At 48.6% G+C, this 14456-nt stretch overlaps 1 protein-coding gene across 9 annotated transcripts in view; it reads left to right on the top strand.

Moving 5' to 3' along the window:
* Positions 1-11787, top strand: part of DYSF (dysferlin) — a 178204-nt gene extending 166417 nt beyond the window's left edge. For all 9 annotated transcript variants that reach the window (XM_060278297.1, XM_060278298.1, XM_060278292.1 and 6 more), the window contains one exon: positions 8240-11787. In XM_060278297.1, coding sequence (XP_060134280.1) covers positions 8240-8278 — 39 coding nt within the window. In that variant the 3' untranslated portion in view covers positions 8279-11787. The remainder of the gene's footprint in view (positions 1-8239) is intronic.
* The last annotated feature ends 2669 nt before the right edge of the window (positions 11788-14456 follow it).

Here is a 14456-nt window from a genome sequence, read left to right as displayed (position 1 = left end):
CCAACCCCCTGCAATGCAGGTATCTCAACCAAACGATCATCTCTTTCTAGCAGGGTGAGGGACCCTTTTCAGCCTCCCCTGAACACTGATGGTTGGTTCCCCCCCCCGGGTCTCAATTTCAAGGTGCTGCTTCTCAATAGGGAATCCTAGAATTCTAGAGTTGGAAGGGACCCTGAGGATCATAGGAGTCTCTAAGAGAAGCATAGCAAGAGAGTAGTTTGCTTGGGAGCGCAACTCCAGAGTCTCCTGGAAAGTGTTCCCAGCTTGAATCGCTTAAAGATGGAGCAGGATGCTTTATGGAGAGTCATGCAGGCTGGCTTGCTCATTCCTGGGGCTTGAAAGGAGCTTTCTCTGCCCCCTCCCGAGGCCTAAATGTGGAGGAAAGGGCTGCCGCCTCATTAATCTGGACGGCAGAGTTTCCTCCCCACCTCTTCAATTTGCAAGAGCCAGGCCAGTCCTAGCTAGATTCCACCTGCCCGGCTTGGTACGGGGCAAAGTTCCCAAGTACCTCCGTTTTTTTTTAAGCGCCGAAATAATTCATGCGGTGCCGTGAGATGTCCTCCTGCACAAACCCCGATAAGAAAAACGACCCTCTTGCCCTGGTCCCACACGTAACAAATTCTGCGGCTGGGATATTAAAAACATACCTGCTTGGCCTGGAGAACGGAGACCAAGGTGGCCAGGCAAATGAGGTGACAAATGTTTGGATCCTTTTGGAATCCCGGTTCCTTGCAGGACTCGCCGCTCCCCGGCAACACGGCAGACTCCCCATATTTTTATTCCCCTGTCACCCTGGACACATTAGCTGCCCAGGAATGCGGCCCCAACTCATTAGCTGCCGGGAGAAGCCCCGCCTCCCTTATCTAATGAACTTCCCAGGCTAACCCAAAGCAGCCAGCGAAGGTGTTGGTGTTGGGGTGAGGCTGCTGGGCACCTATCCTGATGTCCTTTTCAGTGTGCACCCATTTCTGTGCATGATGGTATTGGGGAAGTTATGCATAGAATTGTAGGGTTGGGGGGGACCCCCAGAGTAATCCAGTCCAACCCCCTGCAAGGCAGGAATCGCAACTGAAACTTCCCTGACAGGTGTCCACCCAACAGCTGCTTAGAAACCTCCAAGGAAGGAGAGTCAGTCTTTCAAGGGAGCACGTTCTGCTGGCGAACAGATCTTACCCTTGGGCAAACCCTGGTTCATTACTGCTTGGATCCTGCAGAAAATTGAAGGCGGGCATCCTGGCTTGTTTCCAATCCGTGCATATCCCATATCTTTTGGCCGAAACAAGACAATGCCACAAATAAGAGCGCCAGAACAACAGAAGAGGCCTAGTGGGCCAGGCCAAAGAGGCCCAGCTAGTCCAGCCTCCTGTTCTCACAGTGGCTAGCCAGATGCCCACTATGGGGAACCCCTATTCAGGATCCGAGCACAAGAGCAGCTCTCCCCTCCTGCGGCTTCCAGCAGCTCAAAGCCAGCCATTGTGGTTAGCAGCCATTGGTGACCTTGAGTTTGTCTAATCCACTTCTAAAGCCAACCGGTTGACTCATGAAGGACCTTCGTGGCCTCACTAGTGGAGGGAGAGACTCAGCGACCGTCAGCTACGCTTCTGTCCAATGGCTCTGTGACTCTTGGCAGGAGCTATAAAACCGCAGGAAAATCTCCGCTTCCTTAATTCTCTATCCCTCCCCGAGGGCTGCCATTTCGTCCATCGGAAATGGTGTCTGGGCGGAATTTTTGAAAAGCGGCTAAAATGTTTAGGAAAACCCAGGCTTATGGCAGCCCATATCGGAAGTGTTGATTTTTTGGGTTTTTTTTTCATTTTAAACAAAAGGTGAAAAACTTCTCTTTATGCAAGAAAACTCAACAACTTTTGTGTTTGTGTTTTCACTTTTTGAAATATGGCAACCCTACACTCCCCACATCTTTTTAGGACATGGGACCAGATCCTCAGCATGTTCGCATGGATGTAAGGGCTGTAGCTGATTGGCAGAGCATCTGCCTTGCAAGAAGAAGGTCTCAGGTTCAGTCCCTGATGACCTTCTCCCAGTAGGGCTGTGAGCGATGCTTGCCTGGAATCCTGGCAAGGTGGCTGCCAGTCTGTGCAGACAGCACTGAGAAAGATGGACTTGGTATAAGTCAGTGCCCTCTGAGACTTACGGCACAAGCCGAACCGTGTCTACTCACAAGTAGACCCGATTGAATTCACCGGGGCTCACTCCCAGGTAAAACGGCTCAGGAGTTCAACTTTACTTTGGTGTCAATGCCTACTGCCTGAGGTTGTATTTCATGGCAATTTGGACGGTGGAAGCAACCCTTGAGTCTCTGGGATGAAGCAGAACAGAAACTGAGCTGGATATGTGAAAATGAGGGGGCAGCCCGACTTGTATTTCTGAAAAGCAACTGAGGCATGTCATGGAATTTTTCTGCTTTCATTTATTTAGAATCGTTCCCCTGCCCCCCCCCCCCCGCCCATCCCCTCCCCTCTCCCCATTTATTGAGGTTTCTGATTTGAATGTCCCGTCCTGGAATAGGGTTCTCTTTCCCTGCTCTGTTACCCATTACTCTTTGGCAATCATGCTGGTTTTGGGGAAGGGAGGAATTGGTGACGCTCCGAGTATCAGGGATGCCCCCAAACACGAAGAGGTCTGGCAAGGCCCCTAGAAGCGATTTCTCGCTTCGTATCAGAGTGGATGCAGATGGAAAATTGCACAACGGCCGGCTTTTAATAATGCTGTTCAGCTCATACATGGAAGATGGAGCAAGCTTGCTTCCTGCGGCTCCACAGGGCTGGACCCGAACCAATGGATTCAAATTCTAAGAAAGGAGATTCCGACTAAACATCAGGAAGAACTTTCAGGTGGTGAGAGCTGATCAGCAGTGGAACGGTCTCCCTTGGGAGGTGGTGGACTCTCCTTCCTTGGAGGTTTTTCAAGTGAGGTTGGATGGCCAACATATCAGGGTTTCTTTAATAATAATAATAATAATAATACCCCGCCCATCCAGCTGGGTTTCCCCAGCCACTCTGGGCGGCTCCCAACAGAATATTAATAACATGATATAACATTAAAAACTTCCCTAAACAGGGCTGCCTTCAGATGTCTTCTAAAACTCCGATAGTTGTTTATTTCATTGACATCTGGTGGGAGGGCATTCCACAGGGTGGGCGCCACTACCGAGAAGGCCCTCTGCCTGGTACCCTGTAACTTGGCTTCTCACAGGGAGGGAACCGCCAGAAGGCCTTCGGAGCTGGACCTCAGTTTCCGGGCAGAATGATGGGGGTGGAGACGCTCCTTCAGGTAGCTGGGATTCTTGGAAGGCCAGGAGTTGGACTATATGATCCTCGGGGTCCCTTCCAACTCTACAATTCTATGATCCTATGATTCAGTTTGCTGCCTTGCTGGAATAGGCGGGTGGGAGGCCATAATGTTCTTCCATGGCCACCTCTTTCCTACAAGGCAGGCCTCCCCAGGGTGGCACAGCAGACCTGCCCAGTGGCCGACAGGGGCCTTGAGAATCCCCCTTCTGATGTTCTCCTAGGACTGCGCAAAAGTCCCAAGGGGAAGAGAGCCAGTGCTCAGTGGCAGAGCATGCGCTGTCCATGAGAAAGGACACAGGTTCCTTTCTTGACGGCAACACCATCCTGGGCTGGGGAAGACGCTGGTCTCAAACTGGATAGCTCAGGGTCGTGGGTTCGAGCCCCCCATTGGGCAAAAGATTCCTGCGTCACAGGGGGCTAGACCAGATGACGCTCAAGGCCCCTTTCCAACTCTATGAGTCTGTGATTCTAAACCCTGGAGAACCACCCTCTCTTGGTGTGGAGCAGCGAGGCTAAAGGTCAGCCGCCAACTTGTGGCTCTCTGGCTGTTCTTGCGCTGCTGGCTTCTGCCAGGCTCAGCCACAGAAACAAACCCAAACCCAAACTACAGAGCGAGAGCCTGCGCATGATTCCCACATGGAGCGAACATGGACACCACCCACAAGGGGCTTCCCCTGCTGCCACTTCCCAGGACCTCTTTCTCCCCGTCTTGGGCGATGAAGCCTTTTTGGCTTCCACCATCCCTCCAAGTGCCTTTTCCACCCAGATAGGAGGACCCTCTCCCCACCCCGGCCTCACAGACAAGCCCTAAAAATAACAGCCACGATATTCTGGAGGAAGCCTCCCGAAAGACAAACGGTGGGAAATTAATGAGGAAGTTCTCATGTTCCGCCGAGGGAGTTTGCTAATGGTGTGTGATGATGTGCCTTGTTTTGGACCCGCTCGCTTTATGGGGCGGAGGGCGTGCCTCCCCCCCCCTGCCCTCATCCCCCAATGGGAAGAGAGCCTCGTAAGCCGGTGCAAACAGCAATTTATTACGCTGCCTGGGGTCACACTTCCCTGCCCCACCCCTTCCCGATTGGCTCTGCTTGCTCTCGCTCTCCTTCCAAGAACGTTGCTTTTTTTAGGGTGGGGAAAACAGAATGGGCCAAGCGGTGGCTCTCAGCCCGTCCCAATTAAATCCAGCGGGTTTGGAAGGGAACGGCCTGCCTTCGCCGAGCCGGGTGTATGTGTGAATCTGAGCTGCTTTCCGCCTCTTTCCAAGCAGCATAAACGTGGATGTCAGCTTGGCTTTGCTACAAATTTAATAAGGGAAGCGTTTGGAATATTTATGTGACGGGCTCCGTGCTGGAAAGACGGACGGCCACAGAGGGGAGACGTGACCAGAGTTGGGGGGTCGGGGTGGAGATCTGAGCACATGCACTAGGGGCTTATTTATTGAAGACCTTTCTCTGCGGCTTTCTGCAGCAGTTTGCAGACTTTTTTTCCAAGCCACTGTGCCCTTGGTTCCATTCAGAGGCATCGGGGTACAAGTGGCACTGTGGTCTAAACCCCTGAGCCTCTTGGGCTTGCCGATCAGAAGGTCGGTGGTTCGAATTCCCGCGACCGAGAAGACCCTCCCTCAACTCATCCCCTGGGTCCATAAACTCATCTCCCTACCCTATAAAAACCATTATTCCTAACAGCAGTTTGCACAGCCCACTAAGGAAGACGGCGACACGAGAAAATTCAAAACGATCACCATTCATTGCACGCTTATTCAAAACTGAATTTAAACTATTCAAGTTTGGTTGATTCAATGGAACGGATGAACTTGACCCAGTGATAGCAGCTTTTCAAAGTCAGCTGGTCATTTATGCCTCTTGCCCCCCCTAAAGTGATCCCCACTCCCCTCCTCCCAAGGGTGGTCCTGCCTGCTTTGGTAGGGTTGCCACATTTATTTATTTTGGGGCCAAAGTTGTTGAGCTTAAAAAACAATAACACACACTTCCGTCATGGCTTGCCCTATGCCCATACCTGCCAAGTTCCTCTCTGAAAAATAAGGGACCAGACCGAAAGTAGCATACCGGAAGTAGCGCGACAGCCATTTGGGAACTGGGCACAGCAGCATCAAAAGTCGCTTCTGAGCATGCTCCACCCAGTTCCAACATGGCCGCCGCACCAGAATAAACCGGGGGAAAACAAAAAAAAACCCGTTTTTTTCGGCTGGGGACAGCCTGAAAAACGGGGGTTTCCCGGGGAAAACGGGAGACTTGGCAGCTATGCCTATGCCTGGGTTTCCCTGGACATTTTTGCTGATTTTCAGAAATTCTGCCCAGATGCTATTTCCGGCAGATGAATCCTGACTACATCTGGGATTTTCCGGATGTATGGCAGGCCTGCGCTTTGGGAATTGCTGGCTTAATCCTCCCCTCCCCCCCATTTCTAAGCTGTGTACATTAAAAAAAACTGCAGAAAAGAGGACAAGAAGTCCCTAAGGGTTGATCGGAAAGCCAAACGCTCCCTTAAAGGCCCAGTGCTCCTTCTTTCTAGGGGTGATCTGTTTCTTTCTCTCCTGTCCTTGCTGGTCTTGCCTGGACGTGGAGGCTGCTGGACTCTCCTGCCCAGTCCATCCTCTGGCAAAGGCCTCTCTCGGTGGCAGACATTATTAAGAGAGCAAAATAGACAGCTGCTCTCGCCTGCTGGGAAAAGTTATCGGCAGTTTGGAAGATTTTAACGCGCTCAGAATCTGTTTATGGACGAGGGGTGTTTTCTTCTTCTTCTTCTAACATATGGAAGAGATGAAGCAAAACTGTTCCTGGAAATGAATATATCAGAAGTATTCTCTGCCAGGCCAGTAATGCTAATTTTTTTTTATATATAAAGAGAAATCTGTGCTATTAGGTATTTCCACATGGGTTATTTCTTCAGGAACACTTGTTGTTTCTGCAAATGGCTCTTGTTTTGGGGAGGGAAAAGGGCCACTTTTGAGGAAGGAGAAGGGGGCTGGGCATTTTGAGAGCACCTTCCTGCGACTCAGAAGCCAGCCAGGGTGGGAAACGGCTTCAGGGGCACAGCTACCAGATTTTTAGAAGACATCTGAAGGCAGCCCTGTTTAGGGAGGCTTTTTAATGTTTAATAGATTATTTTATTTCATTTTTCTGTTGTAAGCCGCCCAGAGTGGCTGGGGAAACCCAGCCAGATGGGCGGGGTATAAATAAATAATAATTATTATTATTATTAGAACAGAGAGCTGTGACCACATCCTTGCAATGAGGGACGTAGGAGAGATTTGATTTAAAATCCCCAAATATCACGGAAATCGCTTGCAGGAGCTTTGTGTCGCGCTTTTGACAACAATGAGGAACCAAGCTTTTAATGTCATTGGCCCGGCCCTGTGGAACTCTCTGCCACTGGAGATCCAGCGGGTGACTTTAAACGTCTGCTGAAAAGCTTTCTATTCTTTTAAACAGTGGGCAGAGATAGGCTGCGGAAGTCCCTTGACTCAAAACTTCCCTGCCCCAAAGCTACTTTTCCACCTGCAAGGAGAAAATTGCAGAGACCTGCATCTTTCCCCAGTGTGGGCAAAAAATTCGAGACAGGAGATTTTTTTAATTGGAGGGGGTTGGCCAAGATGACCCCTTAGGGTCCCTTCCACCTTTACAGTTCTATGCTTCTATGACTGCCGAGGAATATTACTACAGTATTGAAGACAGTCACAATTAAATAATGGCAGATGAATATTCTACAGCCTTTTAAAGGAGGTCTCTTTTAACTGTTTGTTCGTGCTTTTATTTCGTATTTTTGTGAACTGCCAAGATATCTTTCGATGAAGGGCAGTATATGAATCTAGAATAAATAAATAAAGCAAAAAACTGTGAAAAATTCTTCAAGACATTGCGGCTCGATAAAGTCACAGCGATTAAAAATACCAGAAAGAGGACAGGCAGAGAATGTTCCTCGAGCTGCATTGGATATCCGGCCATTGTAATGGACTATTATAATGTCCCTTTTACAGACATTCGGCGTGTTAAAGGTGTGTCTGTGTCACACCTGAGAAGCCAATGGATAATGTCTTGACAATCTCTAGTCATTAAAAACTTCCCTAAACAGTAAATTTGGATACACAGAAGGTATTAAAAAATAAATTTAAGGAACCACAGGAAGAGGGGGAAAGAAGCCAAGTTTTAAAATGTCAAAATGATGGTAAAATCATGAAATGTATATCTCTGAAAAGTATAAATAATTGGCTTTTTTTAGCAGCAGCTAAAAAAGCCAATGCAATTCTGGGCTGCATCAATAGGAGTATCACATCTAAATCAAGGGAAGTAATAGTACCACTGTATTCTGCTCTGGTCAGACCTCACCTGGCGTACTGTGTCCAGTTCTGGGCACCACAGTTCAAGAAGGATACTGACAAGCTGGAACGTGTCCAGAAGAGGGCAACCAAAATGGTCAAAGGCCTGGAAACGATGCCTTATGAGGAACGGCTTAGGGAGCTGGGTATGTTTAGCCTGGAGAAGAGAAGGTTAAGGGGTGATATGATAGCCATGTTCAAATATATGAAAGGATGTCATATAGAGGAGGGAGAAAGATTGTTTTCTGCTGCTCCAGAGAAGCGGACACGGAGCAATGGATTCAAACTACAAGAAAGAAGATTCCACCTAAACATTAGGAAGAACTTCCTGACAGTAAGAGCTGTTCGGCAGTGGAATTTGCTACCAAGGAGTGTGGTGGAGTCTCCTTCTTTGGAGGTCTTTAAGCAGAGGCTTGACAGGCATATGTCAAGAATGCTTTGATGGTGTTTCCTGCTTGGCAGGGGGTTGGACTGGATGGCCCTTGTGGTCTCTTCCAACTCTATGATTCTATGATTCTAATTAAAATAAAATAAAATAAACTAGTTGCCCCGAGCGACCTTTCCTCACCTGGTTGCCTTTGTCTCCCTGCAGAACTATGCTGCCATGAAGCTGGTGAAGCCCTTCAGCTGAGCGAGGGCCAGGGAGGAGAAAGAGCTGCTGGGAAGGAGCCCAGAACCCGCTGAGATCCCCGGACGGTGCCACCTTCCCAAAGGCACAGCCTGACCTCTGCCACGCTGTGCAAAGGGGGAACAGAACTTGTGGTGCCTCCTGGCAGAAACTGCACTCTACACACACACACACACACACACACACACACACACACAAAACCCCTCCCTCCTCACTTTTCCAACCCTGCAGCAACTGCTGCTCAGGTGACTGAACTGGTATACCAAAGCTGGCCTTTCCCCCAACCCTCTCCGGGCTTGTTTTCTGTATAGAGAAGCTGAAAGAGCTTCCTTGAGACCTCCCTCGGACACCGGGACTTCTTGCCCATCGGTAGCCGGCCCAGGAGGAGAGCTGGATCCTCTCATGCCACTTCCTCTTCCGGTATCGGCAAGGTGCACGAAGCCTCTTGGAAACGGGAAAAGCACGGTCTGGTGGGTTTTTAGGATCTGGACCCTGGAATCCTCCACACCCCATAATCCAGATACTCCCCAGTGTTCCTGTCTACCAGGGGTGGGTCCTGTTTCATGATCCCTCTCATTGAAAAAAACTCTGATTCGGTCAGTTTCCGGGGTGCCTTACGCAAATATTCGTGTGAGCTTCTTCAAGTCCCAGCCGCCTTCTTCACTACCCCGTCTCCAGGTTCTCTAGGGCTGAAATCTCTGGTGCACCCCCACCTCTCGTGCCTGGGTCAATGCAAGCACTCGAACAGAGGGCCGCCATTTTCCGCACTGCGGCACTTAAAGTATATTTTGCGCTGTTGGCCAAAGATTGGAGGGCGACGGCATTTTTCTTTGGAACAAATACTCTATTTGTTAAAAAGTCTGTGGTGAGCAGGCTTGGAAAGGATTAATGAGCAGAGCAGATGGAGAAGATCCACTTGTAATGAGAATTGGGGTGTGTAATATTTCACCTGTTTGACAGCACCCAAAATCCTGTGCTCATAACCAGGGATTCAATTTTGTTTTAACTTTAATGAGAAACTATCCAATGCACACTTTCTGATCTGCAAATTGAAACACACCTGTTCTTTGAAATTTGCACCTCTCTGAGTTTTGCCGGTCAGTTCCCCAGCCAAACAGTGTGTACAAAATGCCCATAGCTGCCAAGTTATCCCTTTTTTTTTAAGGGATTTTCCCTTATGCTGAATAGGCTTCCTCGTGAGAAAAGGGAAAACTTGGCAGCTATGAAAATGCCACGTATTAGAAAGGAAGTGTGCATTAAAAATGCAGACAGTAGTGAAACTGGCATACAAAAATGCATTATGCTCGAGAAAATTGCTTTGCAAAAATGTGTATATTAGTTAAAATTGCATACAAAAATGCGTACATTAGGAGGAACTAAAATGCCCATGGTTTTTTTTTAAAGAAATAGCAAATTGTTGCCAAAATGGGGAGAACTGAATTTAAGATCAGAAAAAAGAGGAAACAATAGAAACCGAAACAGACAGATTTGTCTATCCCGCGTCTAACTAATTCCACAATTGTCACAGGCAATCAAATTGTTCCAATTCTGATAAGATAAATCAGACCGTTACAGAATTCAGGGCAGATGAAAGGAGCTGGAATTGGTGAGCAACTATCATATTTGGCCAAATGAAGGCAAGAGATAAGATGCCTGGCAGAAGACCAGAGAGGAAATAGAATCATTGTCAGGCTCCAGAAAAAATGCGATAATCATCTCTGATGGAGCAGAAACAAATTTGGAGGACCATCTGGGTGGATGTTCTCCCTCTGCAGCTTCATTCCATGTTCTTGTGCCAACCCCAGGCACTTCTGCAGGGCTTGAGCAGGAGAACTTCTCGCTGGATCATGCTCTTGAGAAGTAGACGATCAGGGTTAAAATTCGCCAAGCTTAGATTGACTTCCAAACATTTCAAAAATAAGTACAGTACTAGGCGATTTGTTTTGGACAGCATTTGCAAAGACCTTGCAACGGGGCTGAAGACAGAGGCTGCTTCCCCCTCCCGCCCCCTAATGCAAAGTTGTCAAGTTTCAAAATGTGAAGAGATTGAAAATGTTGCCAGGTTTCACATTGGTGAGAAATGCTTTTTTCAGATCTGCCCTCTGGCAGCTGGACCTGCCACAGCTGTCGACTGCTGGCAGGCTGGACTAAGTTATTATTGGGCTGCAAAGGAGAACACGAACACACACACACACACACACACACACACACACTCTGCCCCAATTCTTTTTATTTTTATTTTTTCTAGCAACTCCTGACATGCTTCCAATCTGACTCTGCCCGTTTTCCAGTCCAAATCCTGGACCTCCCATCAACCGACCTACTTTGGCCAGCGTAATGTGGCTGTTCCCCCATCAGCAAATCTGCAAAAACTGGAATGGCAGATTTTCATTGCTTTGCCGAGCAAGCCTTTGCCTGTCTGCTCAGAAGCAAACCCTTCTGAATCCCATAGGACTTCCTCTTGAGAAAAGAGTGCTTAGGATCACAGCCATAAATTAACAGAGAACCTTTGGGTCAACTGGGCTGCCGATTTCAAGACAAGCTGCGATTGTTTTCCCCCTCATGCAAGTGTTTTCTGAATGCTATGCCTTCTCTGGGGCCTGGAAGTTTGCTTCCCCACCCTCCAGAACAATTGTTTTTACTTCTTATGCAAATATGTGTAGATTTAATCAGTGCTTTCATCTCTTAGCGACTGAACAATTTAATTGGCTTGCAACTTATTTCACTGCTTGGCAGCCAGTGAACATACCTAATTCTCACTTTCTGAAACAAGAAGGGAATCGAGATGCCATGATCCGTCGAAATTCGCTGTTTTCTGAATTTTGCAATGCAGTCCTCCATTCTCAGGCGAGGCGACTAAAAATGTGTACGTTTGTGAAAGTAATATGAAAAGATTCACTATGTAAGGGGGGATTGCTTTGCAGGAATGTGTGTGTGTGTGTTATGCAAAAGTGCACCTCCACCCCAAATTGAGATAGTTAGAAGAAATTTACGCTAAAATGATGACAGATGTTCACGAGGACTTGGAACTTCAGAGTGGAAAAATGAGAAACTGAGAGAAATTCGCTCATCCCTAGCAATGGTCCCACCAAATGGCAACCATTCAGCAGTTGGGGGAATGATTCTGCTGACAGTAGCCCACATGGATCCTCTTGGACTCTGATATAGCATAACCTTGACAGACGCCTGGGACCCAACTCTTGCTTGCTCAAAGGGTTTATTCTGTTTCCTGGCCTGGGTGCTCAGGCCCGAAAAGCAGGCTAGGAGTGAGCCCCAATCAGTTTTGCATTTTATTTTGTTTTATGCAATATTATGGAGCACCTTCTGCAGGCCTGATCTTTGCTGCAGCTGAGACAAACCAGAAGCCACATATAAAACTGCTTCAGAGCCGCTCCAGAGCTCAGGGCTCTTTGAAAGGGAGGTGGCTGGGAGTTTTCTGTATCACCTGTATTTGCCTTGGAAGCAATATCGCAATTGCATTGCGGTTACCAATGAAATCCTATTAAACCTCCCGCATGCCTCTGGATTTTTATTTTTCAGAATATGAAGCTCAGGGGTGTGCTGGTGGGGGGTGGGATGTTTATAGCTCTCCTATCTCCACCCCCCCAAACATGTGGGGAGCCATTGCATCTGATGCCACTTAGCAGGGAATCAAATGGAGGTGTGTCGCCACCTTGTTTATCTCCATTGCACTGGGTGAAGAAGCTGAGATGGCTCGGCATTCTTTCCTCTCAACTGCCAGCAGCTCTCCTGGTGGGTTTAAGGAGATGCCTTTCCCTGAGCATTTTGCAAGAGTTGCTGTGGAACAGCAGGCCCTCTGCATGCAAGAAACAACAGCAACCACATCCAGTCCTTCTGGATTAGACTAAGGTGGGTCCATCAAGTCTTGGGTTTAAGCACAGTGAAGCAGATGCCAAGTTGCCAAGCAAGGCATGGCAGAGATGACCTTTCTGGGCTGCTTTGTCCCTGGTTGGCATCTGGTACCCAGAGGCACTGCTCAAGTTGTAAGGGCAGCAGAGGGTTGGGGTGGGCAGACAGCCCAATTATCCTCTGTGGGGTCCCCAGGGCTGCTGGGAGAGGGTTCATGCCCTGGTGAGAAACTTTTTAGGGGCCCCCTCAGCAAGGGCAGACTGGGAAAAAAATCTTTCTTTAAAACAAAATCATGATCTCAATTTTACGCCAATAATATGATAGCATTCAACCCTGTTGAGAATATTGTTTTCTTAAAGGCTAGTATTGATAACATAGGTAAAGGTAAAGGTATCCCTGACTGTTAGGTCCAACTCTGGGGTTGTGACGCTTATCTTGTTCTATAGGCCGAGGGAAACAGCATACAGCTTCCGGGTCATGTGGCCAGCATGACTAAGCCACTTCTGGTAAACCAGAGCAGTGCACGGAAATGCCGTTTACCTTCCTGCTGGAGTCGTACCTATTTATCTACTTGCACTTTGAAACTGCTTTCAAACTGCTAGGTTGGCAGGAGCTGGGACCGAACAGCGGGAGCTCACTCCGTCGTGGGGATTCGAACCGCTGATCTTCCGACCGGCAAGCCCAAAGTTCTGTGGTATAGACCACAGTGCCACCCGCGTCCCATTTGATAACATAAGCATCATCCAAATGATCGTTGCTGAATGAACCATGCACTTTAAACATGGAACCTGTATGCGTAATACAAGACAACACGCATCATGCAAACAATTTGTTGCACACACACACGGTTCATTTATGGAAACCTACAAAGGGGTCTGCGCATTGTGAGGTGGGACAGTGCAGTCGCAAGGTCCAGGGGCACGAGCGAAAGTTCGTACGGAGTCAGAAATGCTTGGAGACTCTTGGTTTGTGGCAGTTTTGCAAGCCGCTATTCACAATTGTGTGTGTGTTGAGGATGAAATATATATTTTGTTAAGCATTGCACAAAGCATATGCCAGATAGTTGCACCAGTTTCCTCTCCCCTTGATCAGTTCTGGGAGTCCCTCTTCCCTGCTGTTCATTCATGTTCTCATGGGGGGTTTGACTAATTCACAGAGAACAAGGCAATTTGTGGCTAGGAGAAATTTTGGCATGCATCAGAGGCAAAGGGCCTCTCTGAATAACTGTTGCTGGAGCCACAGGGGAGGGTGTTCCTGCGCTCAAGATAGTTGACTTTTCCCCTTGGGACATCTCGTTGGTCCCTTTGGGAAGCCATGTGCTGGATAGACAGGCCTTTGGCCTGATCCAGCTGCAGAGCTTTTCCTATGTGCTCAGAAGAGTAAGCGGGAACAGTGATTCAGCAGAGATACCAGTATTGGAAAAGTGGGGTATAAATCTTTATCAGAAATAAGTTGGAATCAGCCAAGAGGTAGGTCTGTGTCATCGTTCCCACCTGCCGTCTCCGCTTCTGGGAATTATTTGTGGAGCTTTGTGGAAGTCCTATTTTGGAAGTCCTATTTTGGCTATCCTGGATCCTGGCCATTAAGAGACCCATCTTTTCCCCCGGGTGGCCATCTAAGCCATTTTCGTGGCAACCACTGCATGACGTGATGGAGGACTTTCTTTTGTCTCTTCTGGAGAGTCCACCACCTTCTGAGATAGATACAGTCACAGACGTTACAATAAGAGCTGATAGGCTGTGGGATGGTCTCCCTTGGAAAATGACGGACTCTCCTTCCTTGGAGGTTTTTAAGCCATCTGCCAAGGATTCTCTAGCTTGAGTCCCGCATTGCAGGGGATTGGACTGGAAGACCCCTGGGGTCCCTTCCAACTCTCCAGTTATATGAGCTCTCCTTATCAGCGCACTTGTGATTTGCTGTTAGGAGACTCTCCATCCACCTGCTTTCTCCACCCGGTGCATCATTTCTGCAAACCCAAGCTTGCGCTCTCTCTCTCTCCCCAGTGGGAGGGGAGGGAAGGCAGATAATCCTCTGGCGAGGTCGCTCTCCAGGAAGGCAGCCACGTTGCTGCACACTCCTTGCCTTTATGTTGGCATCATTTCAGACCCGCCGTGGAAGTGTGCCCCCGCTGCCGCCGCCGAGCTCTACTGCCAGGAACCCTGTGACGGCCTCCCACACCATCTCCCCGGCTGCTTTCCCATACCTCTCCCATCACGTAATCGCCACGGGCCCGTCTGAGCCGAGCTTTGCTCGTAATGCTTTTTGCAGGATGCCCCTTGAAAAGATCAACCTGCGAGATGGTTGGATTCCC

Source organism: Zootoca vivipara, chromosome 9, assembly GCF_963506605.1.
Source record: "Zootoca vivipara chromosome 9, rZooViv1.1, whole genome shotgun sequence".
NCBI classification, from domain to species: Eukaryota; Metazoa; Chordata; class Lepidosauria; order Squamata; family Lacertidae; genus Zootoca; species Zootoca vivipara.
This window is presented reverse-complemented; position numbering and strand designations above follow the sequence as displayed.